Consider the following 25,066-nt stretch of genomic DNA (forward strand, 5'->3'; position numbering starts at 1 on the left):
AACCCAATGAGTGAGAGAAAATCTTCACAATCTATACATCTGACAAAGGACTAATATCCAGAATCTACAAGGAACTCAAATCAGCAAGGAAAAAAAAAATCCCATCAAAACGTGGGCTAAAGACATGAATAGACAATTCTCAAAAGAAGATATACAAATGGCAAACAAACATATGAAAAACTGCTCAACATCACTAATGATGAGGGAAATGCAGATCAAAACCACAATGTGATACCACCTCACTCCTGCAAGAATAGCCATAATCAAAAAATCAAAAAATAGATGTTGGCGGGGATGGGGTGAAAAGGCAACACTTTTAAACTGCTGGTGGGAATGTAAACTCTTACAACCACTATGGAAAACAGTGTAGAGATTCCTCAAAGGACTAAAAGTAGAACTACTATTTGATCCAGCAATCCCACTACTGAGTATCTACCCAGAGGAAAATAAGTCATTATATGAAAAAGATACTTGTACATGCATGCTTATAGCAGCACAATTTGTAACTGCAAAAATATAAAACCAGCCCAGATGCCCATCAATAAATGAGTGGATAAAGAAAAGGTGATATGTATATGTGTGTGTGTGTGTGTGTATATATATATATATATATATATACACACACATCATTGAATGCTACTCAGCTATAAAAAGGAACAAAATAATGGCATTCACAGCAACCTGGATGGATCTGAAGACCATTATTCTAAGTGAAGTAACTCAGGAATGGAAAACCAAACATCATATATTCTCACTTACAGGTGTGAGCTGGGCTATGAGGATGCAAAGACATAAGAATCATACTATGGACTTTGGCGACTCAGGGGAAAGGGTTGGAATGGGGCAAAAGATAAAAGAAAACACATTAGGTACAGTGTATACTGCTTGGGTGATGGGTGCACAAAAATCTCAGAAATCACCACTGAAGAACTTATTCATGTAACCAAATGCCACCTGTTCCCCAAAAACTACTGAAATAATTTTTAAAAAATAAATGCATTGCTATTAGCATTTAAAAAAATGCTTCAGTTGGAATCCTTAGTGTATTCAGTGGCCCAGCTGCAATCCTTAGTCCATTCTCCATCTTGGGTGCACAGCAGAATCATCTGAGGATTTTTTTTAATTTTAATTTTTGCTTTTTAAAATGGAGACAGGTTTTGCTATGTTGCCCAGGCTGGTCTTGAACTCTTGGACTCAAGTGATCCTCCCACCTCAGCCTCCCAAAGTGCTGGGATTACAGGTGTGAGCCATAGTGTCCAGCCCACCTGAGGATTTTTAAAAGATTTCAGTGCTTGCCTCTCAGCCCCAAGACATTCTGATTTAATTAGCAGGAGGAGTGAACTGGGCATCAGGATTTTTAAAGTTACTCAGGTGATTCTAACATGTAGCAAAGTATGGGAACCACTGCTCTAAAGTATGCTTTTAGTTCCCTTTGTATTCAATCCTCACATTCAATTTATCAAGTCTTCCTTCAAAACACATCAAGGAGTGGTCTCCATCTCTCTCTATGCACTGCAGCCTCCCTGGTCCAAGCACTGTCATCTCTTACCCAACTGCAATAGCCTCCCAATTCTCCACATGGTAGCCAGAGGGGTAATTCTAAAAGCATAAGTCAGACATCACTTCTTTGCTTTAGGGGCTTTCTTTAGGGGCTTTCTCCCTCGCTCAGAGTAAAATCCAAACCTCCTACCACTGCTAAAAGACTCCTGCCCACTCCTCCCATACCCTCTTCCCCTTCCTCACTACACAATGGCTTCTTTCCTGGCTGTGGACAGTCCCTGCTCTGCACATTTCACTCACCATTTCATACACCCTACTGCTGTTCCCCCAGTTCTTTGTGCGTCTGGTTTCTTCCTGTCACCCTTCATCTCTCAGCACAAATGACACCTCGGTAGAGAGGGCTCTCTGGCCACTCTATTAATGTGGCCTTCCCCACTGCCTCTATCATCACTTTATTTCCTTCATAATTGCAATCACAATCTTTATTGGTTTCCCCTACAACGGACTTCATGAAGGGTGGGTCTTGCTTATTACCATATAGCCCAGCATACAGCATAGTATCTAACACGTAATAGGTGTTCAATGAAAATCTGTTGGAAAAAAGTAATGAATCAATAATGAGACATCAACCTTGACTACATGAACTTTTCCTTGGTTAATATCTTTTGTGATCAAATAATAATAACAACAATATTAATTAACATAAAAATAATAGAAAGTCTAAAATATTAATATTAAAAAGTGAATTAAAATATATTTAAAAGTAAGTCTTGCTTAGTCAAGATACATTAGCAAGTTGTAGGTAATTTAGTTGCCTGGTTTGCTGATGATAGAAACCCTACTTTGTTTTACTCATTATTCCTAGTCTTTCCAAAGAATAAATTATTCAATGAGTTGTTATTATAATAATTTGCTATCCATTTGGGAAAGAGAAAAAGTACTCTCTCAAACTGAATGCAAAAATAAAATTTAGACACATTTTAAAAATAAAATTGATAGTAGTATAAGATATAGGATTTTTAAAACAATTTAACATGCCTTTTTAAGTACAAAAAAATTTAGAAGATGTAAAAATGACTGACAGATCTTAACATAAAAATGGAAGACTTCAAAAAGTTAAAAGACAAAGAGATTTGGAGAAAAATGTGCAATGCATTTACACAGGAAAAGTTAACTATCTATTATGACCTGTAAAGAGCTCCAGACTATTAATAAGAAAAAGACAATCCAATATAACAGGCAATGGATCTGAACAAGCCAGTGAACATTTAACAATAAAAACTTACTAACAATCAGGTTGGTAAAAACTTATCTTAATTTTTATTTATGAAGAATGATTTTAAAACTATTAAAAGAAATGTAAATTTTGATTGGCACTTGGGCAGTATCTATAAAAGTGACTTAAGAATCAAACTTCTGGGCTGGGCACGGTGGCTCACGCCTGTAATCCCAGCACATTGGAAGGCCAATGCAGGCAGATCACAAGGTCAGGAGTTTGAGACCAGTCTGGACAACATAGTGAAACCTCGTCTCTACTAAAAATAAAAAAAAAAATTAGCCAGACGTGGTGGTATACGCCTGTAATCCCAGCTACTTGGGAGGCTGAGGCAGGAGAATCATGTGAACCTGCGAGGCAGAGGTTGCAGTGAACCGAGATCATGCCACTGCACTTCAGCTTCAGCTTGGGCAACAGAATGAGACTCCATCTCAAAAAAAAAAAAAAAAAAAAAAAAAAAAAAAAATTCAAACTTCTATGGATTTATAATGCAAACTTTAAAATAATGAGTTAGTTACAAAAATGTTAATTGCAGCCCTATTTGTAACTTTGCACTGACTTGAAGATGTCTATGACATATTGCAATTTTCTTAAAGTTACAGAATAGATATATTGAGATCTCATTTTTCAAAAAACGTCAGCATAAGCTGGGCATGGTGGCTTCGGCCTGTAATCCCAGAGCTTTGGGAAGCTGAGGCAGGAGGATCCCTTGGGCCCAGGAGTTTGAGACCAGCCTGGGCAACATAGGGAGACCTCCATCTCTAGAAATAATAATAATAATTAATAATAATAAGCTAGCCAGGAGTGGTGGCAGGCACCTGTAGTCCCAACTACTTGAGGCAGGAGGATCACTTGAGACTTGAAGTTTGAGGCTGCAGTAAGCTGTCATTGTGCCACTGCATCCCAGCCTGGGTGACAGAACAAGACCCAGGCTGGAAAAAAAAGCCAGCATTCATATGTATATATAGACATTTTAAAGTCTAGAAGCACATGAACCAGCCAAAAAAGCCTCCATATTTTTATAATCTCTGTGAAATAGTATTATAGGTAATTTTAATTTTCTTCATTAAGTTTTCCTTTTTTGTTCATTTTTGGTGATTAACGTGTGAATTCTTGAATCATTATTATGAGTTAAAATGTGCTATTTCAAAAAGAAAGAGTCTGATATGTATCAGGTAGTCAGGTATTTCCCTGCTTAGTTTGTGTGTGATTGGTTTGGGGTAGAGGATGGAAGGAGTGGTAGATACGGAGACTAAAATTCAGTGTTTCTACAGTAATGACTGTGTTGGCACCAGGATGATATCGGGGGCAGTCCAACAGATGAAATATTTTAGACCATTCCTAACAACTCGCACGTCATTTTTTCACTCCAATTCCTATGATGAACAAATTTTCTCGTGATCTGCTAGTCTCACAAGAGAGGAAGAAAGAAAAATGTCTAGCCAACTGAGGTTCTGAGGTAGCTGAGCAGGGTAGGTCGGTGTCAATTAAATGAAGTTGAGAGGAAAAAAGGCAAAGAAGAAAACTTTGGTTCCCTTCTCAACAGTTCTCAGAACATAAATGACATGGTCATTCTAACACTAAGAAGCACCCTGAAGGAAGGCCGTAGGGGCTTTTCATTTTCCATTAGAACCACTCATGAAAGATGAACATGCTAACCTTTCAGGAGTTTCCCTACAGACAACCATGCCACCAAATTCCTAAAAATCACCTCTGATCCCCACTTTGCTGCCTCTGAACACCAGGAAAGCAGAACTAGGGCTGCATATTTTTAATGTGCTTTTTCTAAACAAGCGACACTCCTTTGGAAACTTGAAGAAACAGTTCTCTGAGGAACAGATAAAGAAAGGGAAACTCCATTTCTTAGCAATAAGGGATTCCACATGCAGTTAAAACTGAGGAAGATGACTGGAATTATGACATTTCCTAACATTTTTCTTTCTCCAATATTTTCAGTAAGAGCCCAACTTAATAGAGTCATGCTGATGACTCTCCCTAAGGAAAAGAAGAAGTTATAAAGAAATAATCATTTTTTCCTCAAAGCATTGAGGTTACCTTAATTTTGGACAAGCCCACCTCAGTGTCATGTTGGTGAATCCCTACATTCTATCTATCTCTAGCAAATCCCTGTAGTTGGCATAAGTAGTATGTTTTGTTTGTTTGTTTTTTTTTTTTGGAGACAGAGTCTTGCTCTCTTGCCCAGGCTGGAGTGCACTGGAGTGATCTCCACTCATAGCAAGCTCCGCCTCCCAGGTTCAAGTGATTCTCCTACCTCAGCCTCCCAAGCAGCTGGGACAACAGGCGAGTGCCACCACGCCCAGCTAATTTTTTTTTTTTTTTTTTTTTTTTTTTTTTTGTATTTTCAGTAGAGACAGGGTTTCACCGTGTTAGCCAGGATGGTCTCGATCTCCTGACCTCGTGATCTGCCTGCCTCGGTCTCCCAAAGTGCTGGGATTACAGGCGTGAGCCACCGCGCCTGGCCGTAGTATGATATATTTTTAAAGCCACCATTTAAATTGTGGGTCTTCTAGAATTTCACCAAAGACTATTTTCAAGAATCTTCTGCCTCATGAGTTATCAATTACTGCCTGGCAGATGTTTTAGGCTGAAACTACAGAGATGTATTCAAGGGGCGAAAACAAAACACAACCCTCAAAAGAGAAGAAAGGAAACAGCCCACCCAGCTGAGGGAAAAGGAATATGGACAACATTCCCTGGACACAGTCTCTCATACCAGGAAAAAAGGGGCTGAGGACCAAGCTCAAAACAGAGTAGAAAGCTCAGCTATAGGCAGGCTGAGAAGAGTGGGAAGAAAAAAAAATTCAGATGATTGCCAAAGCAAACAAATCAACAAACCAAAAACATGACTTTAAACATTTAATACTGAACAGAACATTGCAGTTTGATAAAATGAAGTCTGGAAATAAAATTACAGGCGTACCTCAGAGATATTGAAAGTTTGGTTCCAGATCACCACAATAAAGCAAATGCTGCAGTAAAGCAAGTCACACATTTTTTTTTTTTGTTTCCCAGTGCATATAAAAGTTATGTTTACACTATACCATAGTCTATTAAGTCTGTAACAGCATTATGTCTAAAAACACACCTTAATTTAAAAGTACTTCATTACTAAAAAATGCTAACAATCATCTGAACCTTCAGCAAGCTGTACTCTTTTTGCTAGTGGAGGGTCTTGCCTCCTTGTTGATGGCTGCTGACTGATTAGGGTGGTGGTTGCTGAAGGCTGGGGTGTTTAGGGCAATTTCTTAAGAGAAGACAACAATGAAGTCTGATATATCAATTAACTCTTCCTGTCACAAAACATTTCTCTGTTGCATGCAATGCTGTTTGATTGCATTTTACTCACAGTAGAACTTCTTTCAAAATTGGAGTCAGTCCTCTCAAACCTCCCTGCTGTTTTATCAACTATGTTTACGGAATATGCTAAATTATGTGTTGTCATTTCAACAATGCTCATAGCATCTTCACTAGGAGCAGATTCCATCTCAAGAAACCACTTTCTTTGCTCAGCCATAACAAACAACTCCTCATCCATTCTAGTTTGATCATGAGATTACAGTAATTCAGTCACATCTTCAGGCCTCTCTTCAAGTTCTCTGGGTATTTCCACCATATCTGTGGTTAGCAGATCGGTGTAAAAGTAATTGTGGTTTTTTTGCCATTAAAAGTAATAGCAAAACCCACAATTACTTTTGCACTGACCTAATACTTCCTCTACTGAAGTCTGGACCCCTTCAAAGTCATCCATGAGGGTTAAAATCAACTTCTTCCAAACTTCCTGTTAATGTTAATATTTTGACCTCTTCCCATGAATCATGAATGTTCTTAATGGCATCCAGAATGATGAATCCTTTCCAGAAGGGTTTACTTTGTCCAGATTCATCAGAGGAATAATTTTCTATGGCAACCTATAACCTTACAAAACGTAGTTCTTAAATAATAAGTCTTGAAAATTGAAATTACTCCTTGATCCATGGGCTGCAGAATGGATGTTGTGTGAACATATATGAAAACAACATTCATCTCCTTGTACATCTCCATTAGTACTTTTCAGTGACCAGAGATATTATCAATGAGCAGTAATATTTTGAAAGAAATCTTTTTTTCCGAGCAGTAGGTCTCAACCATGAGCTTAAAATATTCAGTAAATATGCTGTAAACAAATGTACTGTCATCTAGGCTTTGTTGTTCCATTTACAAAGCAGAGGCAGAGTAGATTAACATAATTCTTAAGTGCCCTAGGATTTTTGGAATGGTAAATGAGCACTGGCTTCAACTTAAAAGTCACCGGCTGTACTAGTTCCTAATTAGAGAGCCATCTTGTCCTTTGCACCTTTGAAATCAGACACTGACTTGTCCTCTCTACCTAGGAAAGTCCTAGATGGCGTCTCCTTCCAATAGAAGGCTGTTTTGTCTACATTGAAAATCTGCTGTTTAGAGTAGCCTCCTTCATCAATGATCTTAGTTAGATCTTCCAACTAACTTGCTGCAGCTTCTATATCAGCACTTTCTGCTTCACCTTTCACTTATGTGTTATAGACATGGCTTCCTTTCTTAAAGCTTATGAACCAACTTCTGCTAGCTTGAAACTTTTCTTCTGCAGCTTCATCACCTCTCTCAGCCTTCACAGAATTAAAGAGAGTTTGGGCCTTGCTCTAGATTATACTTTAGCTTTAGCAAATGTTGGGGCTGGTTTGATCTTCTATCCAGACCACAAAAACTTTCTCCATAACAGCAATAAGGCTGTTTTGCTTCCTAATCATTTGTGTTTTCACTGGAGTGGCACTTATAATTTCCTTCAAGAATATCTCATATGCATTCAAAACTTGGCCAAATGGCACAAAATGCCTAGCTTTTGGTCTGTCTCAGCTTTCAACATACCTTCCTTACTAAGCTTAATCATTTCTACCTTTAAAGTGAGAGACCTGTGATTGTCCCTTGCACTCAAACACTTCGAGACCACTGTAGGGTTATTAATTGGGCTAATTTCAATATTGTGGTGTCTCAGGGAACAGAGAGGGTTGGGGAGAGGAAAAGAGATAGAAGAAAGGCTGGTTGGTGGAGTAGTCAGAACACATACAACATTTATTAATTGAGTTCCCTGTCTTATATGGGCACAGTTCATGGTACCCCAAAACAATTGCAGTAGTAACATCAAAGATCACTGGTCACAGATCACCATAACAGGTATAATAATAATGATGAAAAAGTTTGAAATATTGAATTGCCAAAATGTGACACAGAGACACAAAGTGAGCACCACTGTTGGAAAAATGGCACCAACAGACTTGCTGAACAAAGGGTTACCACAAACCTTCAATTTGTAAAAAAAACAAAACAAAACAAAAAAAAGCAGTATCTGCAAAGTGCAATAAAGCAAAGTACAGTAAAACAAGGTATGCCTGCACTTTTTTCTATGAACCCCTTAACATGTGACACAAGAGCTCACTAAAGAGTGATTTAATTCTTCAGAACTGACATATGGAACTTAGACTCTAGGCCTTAAAGAAAACAGTCCAGCTTCGGGAAAGTCCACTTTTAATTTTACAGCCAGAAGAGTTTTCTTTGGCCACTATTTTTACTTTGAAAGCTATAGTCACAAGAAGCCATCTCTTTTTCCGCCGGTTTTAAAATTGTCTTGTTCTAGGTTTCACTTCACTGACAGAGATCTAGCCAAAGAGATCAGCTTGTGAATATGATCATTCTTGACTTTCAGTTCTGTATTTTGCGCCCCTCTGCTCAAACTACGCCTCTCAGTTCTTCTCACTTGCTTCATTAAAATATTTTACATTTATTACTCTATTTAAAAAAAAAAAAAAACTTTTGATATGTTCCTCCTTCACAGAAAAGAATGTGGCTACCTCAAACACTTTAATAGGATTCACTCATTTTTTATTACAGGAGGTTAAATAAAATTGCTATTATGATGGCCTCTGTATGGAAAATGTGTCGTTTTCAGAGTTCTGGCCACAGAAACTGACCTATGAAGGGCTTTCTAAAGGAGAAGGGTGTGCCTGTGGAAAGTTCACAGCAAGGGGAGTTTGACTCTTCTTAAGGTATGAAGAGGAAGACAGGCTAAAGTCTCAAGAAACTTTGACTCAATAGGGGAAAGCTATCAAATTCCCCAAAACTTGGGCGATTTTGCTTAGCACATCACAGAGGTGATGAGCACCTCCTGAGTGTGAAACCCACATCCCACTTCTGGGGAGAACTACGTAGTTGGTTCCTTCTACATAAAATATCAGTCTACATCCTGACACCCATAAGAAACCTCTCCCACCTCTCTCTTACTAACCTTTTCTTCCATTCTCAATTTACAATGACACACAATTTTGTTTCCCACAAGTACTGTACAACCAGAGACACACACACACTCACACATACATATATATTTCAGATACATACATATATATCTGTTTGGAGAGCAGGGAACGGGGGAGCCAACGCCTGTTTGTATTCACACCCTTGGTTCAACTGTGCTGGGGTGGCTGGAGCTGTGACCACGGAGGAGGGGCCCGCTGGCAGCGCCAAGCGGCTGAACTGTGCGCCTTTTCATAAAGGCAGAGAACTGGGGTTAGCCACACTACAACCCTCCCACCTGAGGGAAAGGCCTGTTTGTTCTGGAAGGCACAGCCCAGCCTTATTTAACTAACTGCAAGCAGTTAATATAAGCATTCCCAAGGCAGTAGGCAAGCTCTAGTCTACGGAAGTAAAGCCATCGACTTCAGGAAGATTTCTCTAGTCTAGCATCCTGAAAGATGCAGCCCAGACTCCTCACCTGACGGTTAACCTGAAAACACCTGATCCTCTCTCTGGAATCCTTGCCTGGGGAAAACGATAAGGCTGACGGGCCATGCCTCCTCCTTCAAAACTTTGCAGGGCTCTCGGGATTCGGAACAGGAAAAATTGTTCACTGCAGACTCAGTTCGCCCTCGCCGAAACGCGTCCGCTGAAGTTGGAGCCCTGCTAAGCAGGGTCCCCTTCTCTTACCCTTCCTGCCGGCCGCGCGGTGCGCGCAGACCCCGGCCCTAGGGCAGGCGCGGCGGTCGCTGGGTGCGGCTGGCCCTGCTCCGGCCGCTGAAAGGCTGCTCTGTGCTCTGGCTGCAGGATGCGGCGCGTGGCGAGGCGCTCCCGCCCCGCCCCCAGGGGACTGCCCCGCCCCGCCCCACCGCCTCCCACCAGGGACCGGAGCTTCCCCACTTGAGGTCCGGGGGACTTATTCCACGCGTCAGCGGACCATCTTCCACGCGTCAGCGGACCATCCTCCTCGCGCTCCCGGAGAAGGGGGTCGGCGACGCGGAGGCGGGGTGGGGGCTGTAGGAGATGGAGCCGAGGCGCGCGCGAGAAGAACCGAGGAAGTAAGTAGTCCCGAAAGGGGGCGGCGGTGGGGCCCCCAGGGAGGCGTGGAGCGCGCCAAGAGGCGCCCGGGGACACTGACCTGTGGTGCAGCCCCCAGGACAGGCCCGAGAAGCGGTTCCACACCGGCAGGTCCAGCACCTCCATGCCTGGCGGCATGGTGCCGTCCGGGAGCGGCAGGACGCCGAGCATGGGACGGCTACACCTGTCTCGGCGCGGGCCTGCGGCCCCCACGCTCTCCACCCAAGTGCCCAGCGCTGCGGTGCGGCCCGCTTTGGCTCGGGGTGTCTGCCTGAGAAGCGCCTTACAGAGGGACCCGGGCGGTGGTCGCTGAGGCAAAGTGGCCCACGCACCCTCCACACTGCCCCCGGGCGGCAGCACCTGGCACTCCTGGCCCTCTGGGGCTCCTGCCTTTTTTGGGGGAAGGGGGGAAGGGATGGGGAGACCGGGTCTCACTTGTCGCCTGAGCTGCGATCACGGCTCACTGCAACCTTGAACTCCTGGACTCAAGTGATCCTCCTGCCTCGGCCTCCCAAAGTACTAGGCTTACAGGTTAAGCCACTATGCCTGGCCCCCTCTTTTCTTCACTCTTTTATGCATTCTTTTCTTGTTTCCACATGCATTCATTTGTCCGTTGTTCCTGTTTTTTTTTTTTTTTTAATTTTTTTTTATTATACATTAAGTTCTAGGGTACATGTGCATAACGTGCAGGTTTGTTACATATGTATACTTGTGCCATGTTGGTGTGCTGCACCCATCAACTCGTCAGCACCCATCAATTCATCATTTATATCAGGTATAACTCCCCAACGCAATCCCTCCCCCCTCCCCCCTCCCCATGATAAGCCCCGGTGTGTGATGTTCCCCTTCCCGAGTCCAAGTGATCTCATTGTTCAGTTCCCACCTATGAGTGAGAACATGCGGTGTTTGGTTTTCTGTTCTTGTGATAGTTTGCTAAGAATGATGGTTTCCAGCTGCATCCATGTCCCTACAAAGGACGCAAACTCATCCTTTTTTATGGCTGCATAGTATTCCATGGTGTATATGTGCCACATTTTCTTAATCCAGTCTGTCACAGATGGACATTTGGGTTGATTCCAAGTCTTTGCTATTGTGAATAGTGCCGCAATAAACATACGAAGATTAATTCAAGATGGATTAGAGACTTAAATGTTAGACCTAATACCATAAAAACCCTAGAAGAAAACCTAGGTAATACCATTCAGGACATAGGCATGGGCAAGGACTTCATGTCTAAAACACCAAAAGCAACGGCAGCAAAAGCAAAAATTGACAAATGGGATCTAATTAAACTAAAGAGCTTCTGCACAGCAAAAGAAACTACCATCAGAGTGAACGTTGTTCCTGTTTTAATGCTTAGGGAAACACTGAGCGCCAAGCCGACCGTGGGGTATTGTGGTCTCTGGGATGACAAAGACATGGTCCTTTCCCTCGAAGACGTCACATTAAACTGACAAGTTCATTCGGACAAGTTCATTCATTCTGGCTTTTCTTTAAAGTGCACGATCACGAAAGTCTGTGACAGGGGCCATGTTTCTGAGATGTTAGAAAGTGCGACGGGCGCGCCAGGAATAGGAGAAGCGAGTCTCCCTGCGCCCGCGTCGGGATGAAAGGGAGGGAGCCAGGAGGGAGCCTCCGGCGGGCGCGGAGGGAGGGCGCACGGCCCCAGGGCTGGACTCGCAGCCCCAGCGCCCTGCCGCAGCCGCCGCTGCTCTTCCCTCTTTGTGCGTGAAAGGAAGTCGCCTGTGGGAAACCGAACAGACAATCGGTCGCGGTTCGTGAATCTTAGAGATGAGAGTTGGCAGTACATGACCAAAAGCCGTGTTGGGCTTCTAGTGATGTTGGCTTGATAGTTTGGACGTGGCCGACAGCCTCCTAGAGCTCGTACCCCTCCTTTTCACGAGGTAGCAGCAGCAAAGTCCGCAGTGCCAGGCTCTGTGAGTCTGCAAGCGTTTAAAAGATCTCCGGGTTTAGCTCAGGCAAATAATATTCTGCCAGGTAACAATTTTAATATGCTTGTCCAGGTAGAAGCAGTTGGACAGACTATGTACATAAAAGCATACATAATTGACCCTCTTTTAAGTCACTTTCAAGGGGTTATTAGGCAAAAATGCCTTGGCTTTGAGCCGCTTTCATCGGAGGTGCGCAGTCATCCAGCCTGTGAATAGCAACTGCACTCCAGCCTGGGCAACATAGTAAGACCCCAACCTTTTGGCACCAGGGACTGGTGATTTTTTTCCACGGAAGGTGGGGGGTTGAGGGGAGGATGTTTTCGGGATGAAACTGTTGCACCTCAGATCAGTAGGCATTCGAGTCTTACAAGGAGCACACAGCCTGCAACTTAGATCCCTCGCATGCGCAGTTCACAGTAGGGCTTCTGCCCCTTTGTGCCCCTTTGAGAATCGAATGGAACCGCTGTTCTCTTGCTCAATGCTCACCTCCTGCAGTGCGGCTTGGTTATTAACAGGCCACAGACCTGTACCAGTCTGGAGCCCGGGTTTTGGGGACCCCTGTAGAGGGAGAAATAGTTTCAAAAAGGAGATCTGGAGATCTCAAACATTAATGTGCACACGAGTCACGAGAGTTTTTATTGAAGCAGATTGATTTAGTAGGACCTGAGGTTTTGCACTTCTAGCAAGAAGATGCTGCTGCTGCTGCTGCTGCTGCTGCTGCTGGTCCCACTCTGTAAGTAGCAAGGTTCTCAGAAATATTTAATCTGAGTGTGTGCAGGAATTGAGGGGGGAGAAGGGTGAGTGGAAAATTACTGGAGTCGGATGACTGAAGGATTTATTATAAATATAACACATACTGAAGTTTTCAGCCATCGAATCTAATCGTTCTCAATTAGTAAATTTAATTCTCAGTAGGCATTAAGTTTTTAACTTTCAAAAAGTCACTTGTTTGTGGTAGAGATCGTGGCTTATTTTTCAGTAGGTAGTAATAGACATTGTTCTGTGCTGTGTTAATCCTTTCAAGCATCTGTGTTCTGTTCTGAATATCATAGCACAAAAAGTTTTGTGCCCTGACTCAAATTTGTAATGACCAATAACCAAATAACACAAGAATCTTTTGCTCAGCAGTGTTTTATAATGTGACATTTTAATTTTACAACCTAAAGGTCTTAAATTTCTCTAGCAGTTTGTCTTCATGTGTAAGTTTCACTGATTTAGTGTTAAAAAGGAAATTTTTAAAAAGTCATCTAAAAAAGTGTGAGATAGGCCGGACACAGTGGCTCACACCTGTAATACCAGCACTTTGGGAGGCCAAGGAGGGTGGATTGCTGGAGCCCAGGAGTGCGAGACTAGAGTGGGCAACACAGCGAAACCCCGTCTCTACTAAAAATACAAAAATTAGCTCGGCATAGTGGCCCACGCCTGTGGTTCCAGCTGCTTGGGAGGCTTGCCTGAGCCTTGGAGGTCGAGGTGCAGTGAGCCAAGATTGCGCTACTGCACTCCAGCCTGGGCAACAGAGACCCACTCTCAGAAAGGAAAAGAAAAAAAGAAAAGAAAAGAAAATGTGAGACAGGCTAGTAGAAATGCAACTATTTTAATTTTCTAGGATGGGCAGACAAAAAATATCTATTGTGAAGAATATGGGGAAGGAGAATATAATAAAATAAGAGAAAAATGATAATCTTTTTTTTAACCTACTTTCACACTTTCCAAAATGTTGCAAGTAGTGTTCTGTATGTTGTAGATATTAATTCCTTGCCAGTTTTAAACATTATAAGTATTTTCTTCCAGTTGTCATCTATCTTTTTGTCCATGTGTTCTTCCTTGGATGAAAGTCCTTAATTTTGGTATAGGAAATCAAAATTAAGGATATTAATCCTTATAGCTTGTGCTTTTATGATCTTTTTAAAGAAGTTGTTCTCTACTCTTAATTCACCATTCTTCTGTATTTTCTGTAATAGTTTTATCCTTCATATCAAATTCCATTGTACTTCAACTTTGCATGTGGTGGGAGATATTAATGCACCTCGATTTTTTAACATCAAGTAAGCCAGTTTTCAGCAAGCTATCTTATAATTCAGAGTTGGCTATTTTTTTTCTGTAAAAGATCAGATATAAATATGTAGGGTTCGTGGATTGTACTTTCTCCTTTACAACTATTTAACTATCTAGTGTAAACATAATCATACACAGTATGTAAAGAAGAGAGTGGCTGTGTTCCATGTATTATGAAATATTTATTCTTCTTTTAATTTTTTTAAATAGACTATTTTTAGATCAGTTTTAGGTTTATTGCAAAATTTAACAGAAAGTAAAAAGTTCCTATATATTCCCTGCTTCCACATACCCATAGCCTCTCCCACACTATTAAAATCCTACACCAGAGTAGTACATTTGTTATAATTGATGAATATACATTGACAAATCATCACTTAAAGTCCATACTTTAGGGTTCACTCTTGTGTGCAGGCTGTAAGTTTTGACAAATGTATAATGACACATATCTACCACCAGAGTATCATACAGAATAGTTTCACTGCCTGCTGTGGGCTGAATGTTTGTCCCCACTTTACCAATCCCCCTCCCCCACCAAAATGTATATGTTGCAACCTAAATCCCTAATGTGATGATACTTGGAGATGGGGCATTTAGGAGGTAATTAGGTCTTGAGGGTCGAGTCCTCATGAATGCAATTAGTGCCCTAGCGCCCATATATATAAAGACACATGCACACGTATGTTTATTGCGGCACTATTCACAATAGCAAAGACTTGGAATCAACCCAAATGTCCATCTGTGACAGACTGGATTAAGAAAATGTGGCACATATACACCATGGAATACTATGCAGCCATAAAAAAGGATGAGTTTGCGTCCTTTGTAGGGACATGGATGCAGCTGGAAACCATCATTCTTAGCAAACTATCACAAGAACAGAAAACCAAGCACCGCATGTTCTCACTCATAGGTGGGAACTGAACAATGAGATCACTTGGACTCGGGAAGGGGAACATCACACACCGGGGCTTATCATGGGGAGGGGGGAGGGGGGAGGGATTGCATTGGGAGTTATACCTGATATAAATGATGAATTGATGGGTGCTGACGAGTTGATGGGTGCAGCACACCAACATGGCACAAGTATACATATGTAACAAACCTGCACGTTATGCACATGTACCCTAGAACTTAATGTATAATAAAAAAAAAAAAAAAGAAAAGACAGGAGAGAGATGATCTCTCTCTCTCCACCATATGAGGATAAAACAAGAAGATGGCTGTCTGCAAACCAGGAAGAGCACCCTCACCAGACACGAGGTGTGCTAACACCTTGATCTTGGATTCTGTGGCCTCTAGAACTATGAGAAATCAATTTCCATTGTTTAAGCCGCCCCGGCTATAGTATTCCGTAATAGCAGCCCAAACTGATGAAAACACTACCTAATCCTTTGTGCTCCATCTATCCATCCCTCCCTCCAGCCCCTGGCAACCACTCATCTTTTTACTTTCACAATAGTTTTTCCTTTTCAGATAGTTGGAATCATATGGTATGTAGCCTTTTCATATTGGCTTTTTTTTCATTTAAGCATTTGGCATTTTTGCATTTAAGCTTCTTCTTTGTCTTCATGTGGCTTGATAGCTCAATTCTTTTTAGCACTGAATAATGTTCCATTGAATGAATATATCACAGTGTATTTGTTCATTCACCTATGAAAGGACGTTTGTTTTTTTCCAAGTTTTGGCAATTATAAATAAAGCTGTTTTCAATATCTGTGTGCAGGTTTTTGTGTAGACAAGTTTTCAATTCCTTTTTTTTTAAATAACACGGAGTACAATAGCTGGATCGTCTGGTAAAAGCATAGCTTTGTAAGAAACTGCCTATCTTCCACAGTGGCTGTATTATTTTACATTTGCACCAGCAATGAATGAGAGTTCCTATTGCTCCACATACTTGCCAGTATTCGGAATTTTCAGTGTTACAAGTTTTGGCCATTCTAATAGGTGTGTAGTGGTATCTTGTTTTAATTTGCAATTCCCTAATGACATATGATGTTAAGTATGTTTTCATATACTTATTTTTCATCTGTATGTCTTCTTTACTGAGGTATCTCTTCAGGTCTTTGCTTATTTTTTAATGGGGTTGTTTATTTTCTTATTGTCGAGTTTTAAGAGTTCTTTAGGCTGGGCCTGGTAGCTCATGCCGGTAATCTCAACACCTTGGGAGGTTGAGATGGGAGGATCGCTTGAGGCCAGGAGTTCAACACCAGCCTGAGCAACAAAGAGAGATCTTGTCTTTATGAAAGAAATTTTCTTTTAATTATCTGGGTTTGGTGGTATGCACCTGTGGTCCTAGCTACTCAGGAGGCTGAGGCGGGAGGATTGCTTGAACCTAGGAGTTCAAGGCTGCAGTCCAGTCTGAGCAATAGAACAAACGATATCATCTCAACAAGAAAGATATATATAAGTTCTTTATATATTTTGAATAACAATACTTTTTTTAGATATGTCTTTTGCAAGTATTTTTCTCCTTGTCTGCAGCTTGTCTTCTCTTTCTCTTGATGATATCTTTTACAGAGTAGAAATTTTTAATTATAATGAAGACCAATTTATCAATTATTTATTTCATGGATCATGCTTTCAGTGTTGTGTTTAAAAAGTCAGGCTCCAAGAAAAAAAAATGGCAGATAGGAGGCAGGACTAACTTGCAGCTCCCACTCAGATGAACAGAACAGCATGTGGAGACTGACATCATGAGCTTTTGCTCCAAGAACTACCACAGGAACATATCAGGAACACTGAAAGGATTCACAGACCCTTTGAAAAAGTGGCTTGTGGCTGCAAACTGTGAGACAGCTGAAAAATGGTGAGTGCCCAAAGTGTGAATGGGGAACGTCTACCTCCGAACACACATCCTCACTGGGGAACCTGAAAATCCAGATCATGGGAGAAGGATTTAACCTTACCTAGAGCTAAAATGAATTTAGACAGCTGAGCAAAATATAAAAGTAGAAGCCGCGGTGGGAAGAGCCCTCTAGGTGCTCCCAGTCACCAGGGAAGCCATTTCTGACTTTATCTCACTGGGGTCCTTGGGGAGGGTTGCCAATGGAATTGGGGAAGGACCACAGGGAGAAGGAAACTTCCAGTTGAGCTTTGTAAAAATTTTGACCAAGTGTGAATTTTCCTAGGCAGAATCCAGGGGAGGGAGATGGACAGAAAGTACAGATAGGACCACAGAAGCAGTGGCAGGCTGTGAGGGGTGGGGCCTGAAAGCCCTGCTGGCTTTCTCAGTGGGGAGGCTTGTAACCTGGGGCAATTAGTGCCCTAGCGCCTATATAAGAAAAGACTGGAGAAAGCATTTGAGAAAACCAGTGCACTAAACAAAACTACAACCAAGGACCCTTACAGAGTCCGCTTCACTCATATACTACCTCTACTGGAGCAGGTGCTGGTATCCATGGCTGAGAGACCTGAAGACAGATCACATCGCAGGACTCTGCAGACACTCCCCAGTACCAGCCCAGAGCCCAAGCTCCATTAGGTGGCTAGACCCACAACAGCAAAAACAATCACTGTCCAGCTCTCAGGAAGCCCCATCCCTAGAGGAAGGGGGAGAGTACTACATCAAGGGATCACTCCATGGGACAAAATAATCTGAACAGCAGCCTTGAGCCCCAGATCTTTCTTCTAACATAGTCTACCCAAATGAGAAGGAACCAGAAAAACAATTCTGGTAATATGACAAAGCAAGGTTCTTCAACACTCAGAATATCACACTAGCTCACCAGCAATGGATCCAAACCAAGAAGAAATCTCTGAATTTCCAAAGAAAAAATTCAGAAGGTCAATTGTTAAGCTACTCAAGGAGGCACCAGAAAAAAGTGAAAACCAACTTAAAGAAATTTAAACAATCATACAGGGTATGGACAAAAAAATCTCCAGAAAAAATAACACAAAAAAAAAACAATTACAACTTCTGGAAATGAAAGACAGACTTAGAGAAATGCAAGCTACACTGGAAAGTTTCAACAATAGAATCAAATACATAGAAGAAGGAACTCCAGAGATTGAAAACAAGGTTTTCAAATTCACCCAATCTGACAAAGACAAAGAAAAAAGAAATAAAAAATGAACAAAGCCTCCAAGAAGTTTGGGATTGTGTTAAACAACCAAACCTAAGAATAATTGGTGTTCCTGAGAAAGAAGAGAAATCTAAAAGTTTGGAAAACTTATTTGAGGCAGTAATTAAGGGAAACCTTCCTGGCCTTGCTAGAGATCTAGACATCCAAACACAAGAAGCTCAAAGAACACCCGGGAAATTCATCACAAAAAGATCATCAACTAGGCACATAGTCATCAGGTTATTGAAAGTCAGGATGAAGGAAAGAATCTTAAGAGCTGTGAGGCAAAAGCATCAAGTAGCCTACAAAGGAAAACCTATTAGATTAACCCCAGATTTCTCAGCAGAAACCCTACAAGTTAGAAGGGATTGGGGTCCTATCTTTAGCCTCCTCAAACAAAACAATTATCAGTCAAGAATTTTGTATCCACCAAAACTAAGCTTCATAAATGAAGGAAACATAAAGTATTTATCAGACAAACAAATGCTGAGAGAATTAACCACTACCAAGACAGCACTACAAGAACTGCTAAAATAAGTTCTAAATCTTGAAACAAAACCTCAGAATACACCAAAATAGAATCTCCTTAAAGCATAAATCTCAAAAGACATATAAAACAGTAACAATGAAAAAAAAGGTATATGGGCAACAACTAGCACGATGAATAGAATAGTACCTCACATTTCAATAATGTTGAATGTAAATGGCCTAACTGCTCCACTTAAAAGATACAGAATGGCTGAATGGATAAGAATTCACCAACCAAGTATCTGCTGTCTTCAAGAGATTCACCTAACACATAAGGACTCATGTAAACTTAAGGTAAAGGGGTAGAAAGATATATCACGCAAATGGACACCAAAAGTAAGCAGGACTAGGTATTCTTATATCAGACAAAACAGACTTTAAAGCAACAACACTTAAAAAAGAGTGACATTATATAATGATAAAAAGTCTAGTCCAACAGGAAAATATCACAATCCTAAATATGTATGCACCTAACACTGGAGATCCCAAATTTATGAAACAATTACTACTAGACCTAAGAAATGAAATAGACAGCAACACAATAATAGTGGGGGACTTCAATACTCCACTGACAGCACTAGACAGGTCATTAAGACAGAAAGCCAACAAAGAAACAATGGATGTAAACTATACCCTAGAACAAATGGACTTAACAGACATTACAAAACATTCTACCCAACAATTGCAGAATATACATTTTCATCAGCATATAGAACATTCTCCAAGATAGATCATATGATAGACCCCAAAACAAGTCTCAATAAATTTAAGAAAATAAAAATTATATCAAGTACCCTCTCAGACCACATTGGAATAAAATTGGAAATCAACTCCAAAAGGAACTCACAAAACCATGCAAATACATGGAAATTAAATAATCTGTGCCTGAATGATTGTTGGGTTGAAATCAAGATGGAAATTAAAAAATTATTTGAACTGAGCAATAATAGTAACACAACCTATCAAAACCTCTGGGATACAGCAAAAGCAGTGCTAAGAGGGAAGTTCATAGCATTAAATGCCTACATTAAGAAGTCTGAAAAAGCACAAATAGACAATCTAAGGTCTCACCTCAAGGAAGTAGAGAAACAAGAACAAACCAAACCCAAACCCAGCAGAGGAAAGGAAATAGCAAAGATCAGAGCAGAACTCAATGAAATTGACACTAAAAAAATACAAAAGGTAAATGAAACAAAAAGCTGATTCTTTCAAAAAATAAAATTGATAGACCATTAGTGAGATTAACCAAGAAAAGAAGAGAGAAGATTCAAATAAGCTCAATTAGAAATGAAATGGAAGATACTACAACTGATACCACAGAAATACAAAAGATCATTCAAGGCTACTATGAACACATTTATGTGCACAAACTAGAAAACCTAGAGGAGATGGATAAATTCCTGGAAATATACAACCCTCCTAGAAGGGCCAGGCACAGTGGCTCATGCCTGTAATCCCAGCACTTTGAGAGGCCAATGTGGGTGGATCACTTGAGGTCGGGAGTTCAAGACAAGCCTGACCAACATGGTGAAATCTCATCTCTACTAAAAATACAAAAATTAGCTGGGCATGGTGGTGTGCACCTGTAATCCTAGCTACTCAGGAGACTGAGGCAGGAGAACCACTTGAACCCAGGAGGCAGAGGTTGCTGTGAGCCGAGATCGCGCCACTGCACTCCAGCCTGGGCAACAGAGTGAGACTCTGTCTCAAAAAAAAAAAAAAAATATATATATATATATATATATATAAAAATATATGTGTGTATGTGTATATATATGCACACACATATATGTGTATTATACAGATATACATATATACATACATATGCATACATATATGTATATATACATATGTACGTGTGTGTATATACGTATACATATATACACACATATACACACATACACACAAAACCATCCTAGATTAAACCAGGAAGAAATAGAAACTCCGAAAAGACCAATAACAGACAGCAAGATTGAAATGGTAAATTTAAAATTGCCAACAAAAAAAAGTCAAGGACCAGATGGATTCACCGCTGAATTCTATCAGATATTCGAAGAACTGGTATCAATCTTATTTAAACTATTTCAAAAAATACAGAGAGGAAATCCTCCCTAATTATTCTATGAAGCCAGTATCATCATAATACCAAAACCAAGAAAGGACATACCAAGAAAAGGAAACTACAGACCAGTATCCCTGATGAACATAGATGCAAAAATTCTCAAAATACTAACTAACTGAATACAGCAGTGTATTAGTCCATTTTCACACTGCTGATAAAGACATAACCGAGCTGGGCAATTTACAAAAGCATAAGGTTTAATGCGCTTACAATTCCATGTGGCTGGGGAAGCCTCACAATCATGGCAGAAGGCAAGGAGAAGCAAGTCATATCTTACATGGATGGCAGCAAGAAAAGAGAGAGCTTCTGTAGGGAAACTCTCCATTATAAAACCATCAGATCTAGTGAGACTTATTCACTATCATGAGAAGAGCATGGGAAAGGCCTGCCCCATGATTCAACTATCCCCCACAAGGACCCTCCCATAACACCTGGGAATTCAAGATGAGATTTGGGTGGGGACACAGCCAAACCATATCATTCCACCCATGGTCCCTCGCAAATCTCATGTCCTCACATTTCAAAACCAGTCATGCCTTCCCAACAGTCCCCTAAAGTCTTAACTCATTTCAGCATTTACTCAAAAGTCCAAAGTCCAAAGTCTCATCTGAGACAAGGCAAGTCCCTTTTGCCTATGAGCCTGTAAAATCAAAGGCAAAGTAGATACTTCCTAGATATGGTGGGGTTACAGGCAGGCATTGGGTAAATACAGCTATTCCAAATGGGAGAAATTGGCCAAAACAAAGGGGCTACAGTCCCCATGCAAGTCCAGTGGGCAGTCAAATCTTAAAGCTCCAAAATGATCTCCTCTGACTCAATGTCTCACATCCAGGTTACACTGATGCAAGAGGTGGGTTCCCATGGTCTTGGGCAGCTCTGCTCCTGTGGCTTTGCAGGGTACAGCCTCCCTCCCAGCTTCTTTCGCAAGCTGGCATTGAGTGTCTGTGGCTTTTCCAGGTACATGGTGCAAGCTGTCAGTGGATCTAGCATTCTGGAGTCTGGAGGATGATGGTCCTCTTCTCACAGCTCCATTAGGAGGTGCCCCAGTAGGGACTCTGTGGGGGCTCGGATGCCATACTTCCCTTCCACACTGCCCTCATGGAGATTCTCCATGAGGCCCCACCCTGGCAGCAAACTTCTACCTGGGCATCCAGGCATTTCCATACATCCTCTGAAATCTAGACGGAGGTTCCCAAGCCTCAGTTCTTAACTTCTGTGCACCTGCAGGCTGAATATCATGTGGAAGCTGCCAAGACTTGCGGCTTCCAGCCTCTGAAGCAACAGCCCGAGCTGTATGTTGGCCCCTTTAAGCCATGCTAGAGCAGCTGGGATGCAGGACAACAAGTCCCTAGACTGCACACAGCAGAGGAACCCTGGGCCCAGCCCACAAAACCACTTTTTCCTCCTAGATCTCTGGGCCTGTAATGGGAGGGGCTGCCTCAAAGGCCTCTGACTTGCCCTGGAGACATTTTCCCCATTGTCTTGGGGATTGACATTTGACTCCTTGTTACTTATTCAAATTTCTGAAGCCAGCTTGAATTTCTTCTCAGAAAATGGGATTTTCTTTTCTATCGCATTGTCAGGCTGCACATTTTCCAAACTTTTATGCTCTGTTTCCCTATAAAAACTGAATGCCTTTAACAGCACCCAGGTCATCTCTTGAATGTTTTGCTGCTTAGAAATTCCTTCCACTGGATACCATAAATAATCTCTCTCAAGTTCAAAGTTTCACAAACCTCTAGTGCAGGAGCAAAATGCCACCAGTTTCTTTGCTGAAACATAACAAGAGTCACCTTTGCTCCAGTTCCCAACAAGTTCCTCATCTCCCTCTGAGATCACCTCAGCCAGGATTTCATTGTCCATATTTATCAGCATTTTGGTCAAAACCATTCAACAAGTCTCTAGGGAGTTCCAAACTTTCCCATATTTTCCTGTCTTCTTCTCAACCCCCCAAACTCTTCCAGCGTCTGCCAGTTATCCAGTTCCAAAGTTGCTTCCACATTTTCTGGTATCTGTTCATCGGTGTCCCACTCTACTGGTACCAATTTACTGTATTAGTCTGTTTTCATGCTGCTGACAAAGACATAACTGAGACTGGGCAATTTACAAAAGGAAGAGGTTTAATGGGCCAGGCATGGTGGCTCATGCCTATAATTCCAACACTTTTGGAGGCCAAGGCAGGCAGATCACCTGAGGTTAGGAGTTTTAGACCAGCCTGGCCAACATGGTGAAACCCCATCTTTACTAAAAAGAAAAAAGACAAAAAATTAGCCAGGCATAGTGGTGGGTGCCTGTAACCCCAGCTACTTGGAAGGCTGAAGCAGGGGAATCACTTGAACCCGGGAGGCAGAGGTTGTGGTGAGCCAAGATCACTGCATTCCAGCCTGGGTGACAAGAGTGAAACTCTGTCTCAAAAAAAAAAGAGGTGTAACGGACTTACAGTTCCATGTGGCTGGGGAAGCTTCACAATCACGGCAGAAGGCAAGGAGGAGGAAGTCCCATCTTACATGGATGGCAGCAGGCACAGAGACAGCTTGTGCAGGGAAATTTCCCCTTATAAATCTATCAGATCTCATGAGACTTACTCACTATAACCAGAACAGCATGGAAAAGACCTGCCCCCATGATTCAACTACCCCCAACCAGGTCCCTCCTACAACACATGGGAATTCAAGATGAGATTTTGTTGGGGGCACAGCTAAACCATATCGAATAGCATATCAAAAAGTAATCCACCATAATCAAGTGGGTTTCATACCAAGGATGCAGGGATGGTTTAACATAAGCAAGTCAATAAATGTGATACACCACATAAACAGAATTAAAAACAAAAATCAAATGATCGTCGCAATAGATAAAGAAAAAGCATTTGACAAAATCCAGCATCCCTTTAGGATTAAAACCCTCAGCAGAATGAGCATAGAAGGGACAAACCTTAAGGTAATAAAAGCCATGTATGACAAATCCACAGCCAACGTTATACTGAATGGGGAAAGTTGATAGAACTGGAGCAAGACAAGGATGCCCACTTTCAACACTTCTATTCAACATAGTTCTGGAATTCCTAGCCAGAGCAACCAGACAAGAGAAAGAAATAAAAGGGCATCCAAATTGGCAAAGAGGAAGTCAAACTGTCACTGTTCACTGATGATGTGATCATATACTTAGAAAACCCTAAAGACTCATCCAAAAAGCTCCTAGATCTAATAAATGAATTCATTAAAGTTTCAGGATACAAAATCAATGTGCACAAATCAATAACACTGCTATACAACAGTGACCAAGCTGAGGATCAAATCAAGAACTCAACCCCTTTTACAATAGCTGCAAAAAATTTTTAAAAGTTAGGAATATACTTAACTAAGCAGGTGAAAGACTTCTACAAGGAAAACTACAAAACACTGCTGAAAGAAATCATAGATGACACAAACAAATGGAAACACATCCCATGCTCATGGATGGGTAGAATCAATATTGTGAAAATGACTATACTGCCAAAAGCAATCTAAAGATTCAATGTTATTCCTGTCAAAATACCACTATCATTCTTTACAGAACTAGAAAAAAATCCTAAAATTCATATGGAACCAAAAAAGATCCTATATAGCCAAAGCAAGACTAAGCAAAAGGAACAAATCTGGAAGCATCTTATTACCCAACTTCAAACTCTACTCTAAGGTTACAGTCATCAAAACAACATGATACTGATATAAAAATAGGTACATAGACTGATGGAACAGAATAGAGAACCCAGAAATAAAGCCAAATAGTTATAGCCAGCTGATCTTCAACAAAGGAAACAAAACCAGAAAGTGAGGAAAGGATACTCTGTTCAACAAATGGTGCTGGGATAATTGGCAAGCCACATGTAGAAGAATGAAACTGGATTCTCTTCTCTCACCTTATATAAAAATCAACTCAAGGTGGATCAAAGGCTTAAATCTAAGACTTGAAACCATAAAAATTATAGAAGATAACATTGGAAAAATGCTTCTAGACATTGGCTTAGGCAAAGACTTCATGACCAAGAACCCAAAACAAAAGCAACAAAAACGAAGATAAATGGGTGGGACTTAAGTAAACTAAAAAGCTTCTGCACAGCGAAAGAAACAATCAGCAGAGCAAACAGACAACCCACAGAGTGGGAGAAAATCTTTGCAATCTGTGCATC

At 41.2% G+C, this 25,066-nt stretch overlaps 1 protein-coding gene across 1 annotated transcript in view; it reads right to left on the reverse strand.

The window, feature by feature from the left end:
- Positions 1-9,892, reverse strand: part of MCOLN2 (mucolipin 2) — a 71,702-nt gene extending 61,810 nt beyond the window's left edge. Inside the window, exon 1 of the mRNA XM_030913286.1 lies at positions 9,576-9,892. Coding sequence (XP_030769146.1) covers positions 9,576-9,652 — 77 coding nt within the window. The 5' untranslated portion in view covers positions 9,653-9,892. The remainder of the gene's footprint in view (positions 1-9,575) is intronic.
- Between the last annotated feature and the right edge of the window lie 15,174 nt (positions 9,893-25,066).

This window comes from Rhinopithecus roxellana, chromosome 12 (genome assembly GCF_007565055.1).
Source record: "Rhinopithecus roxellana isolate Shanxi Qingling chromosome 12, ASM756505v1, whole genome shotgun sequence".
In the NCBI taxonomy this organism is placed as follows: Eukaryota; Metazoa; Chordata; class Mammalia; order Primates; family Cercopithecidae; genus Rhinopithecus; species Rhinopithecus roxellana.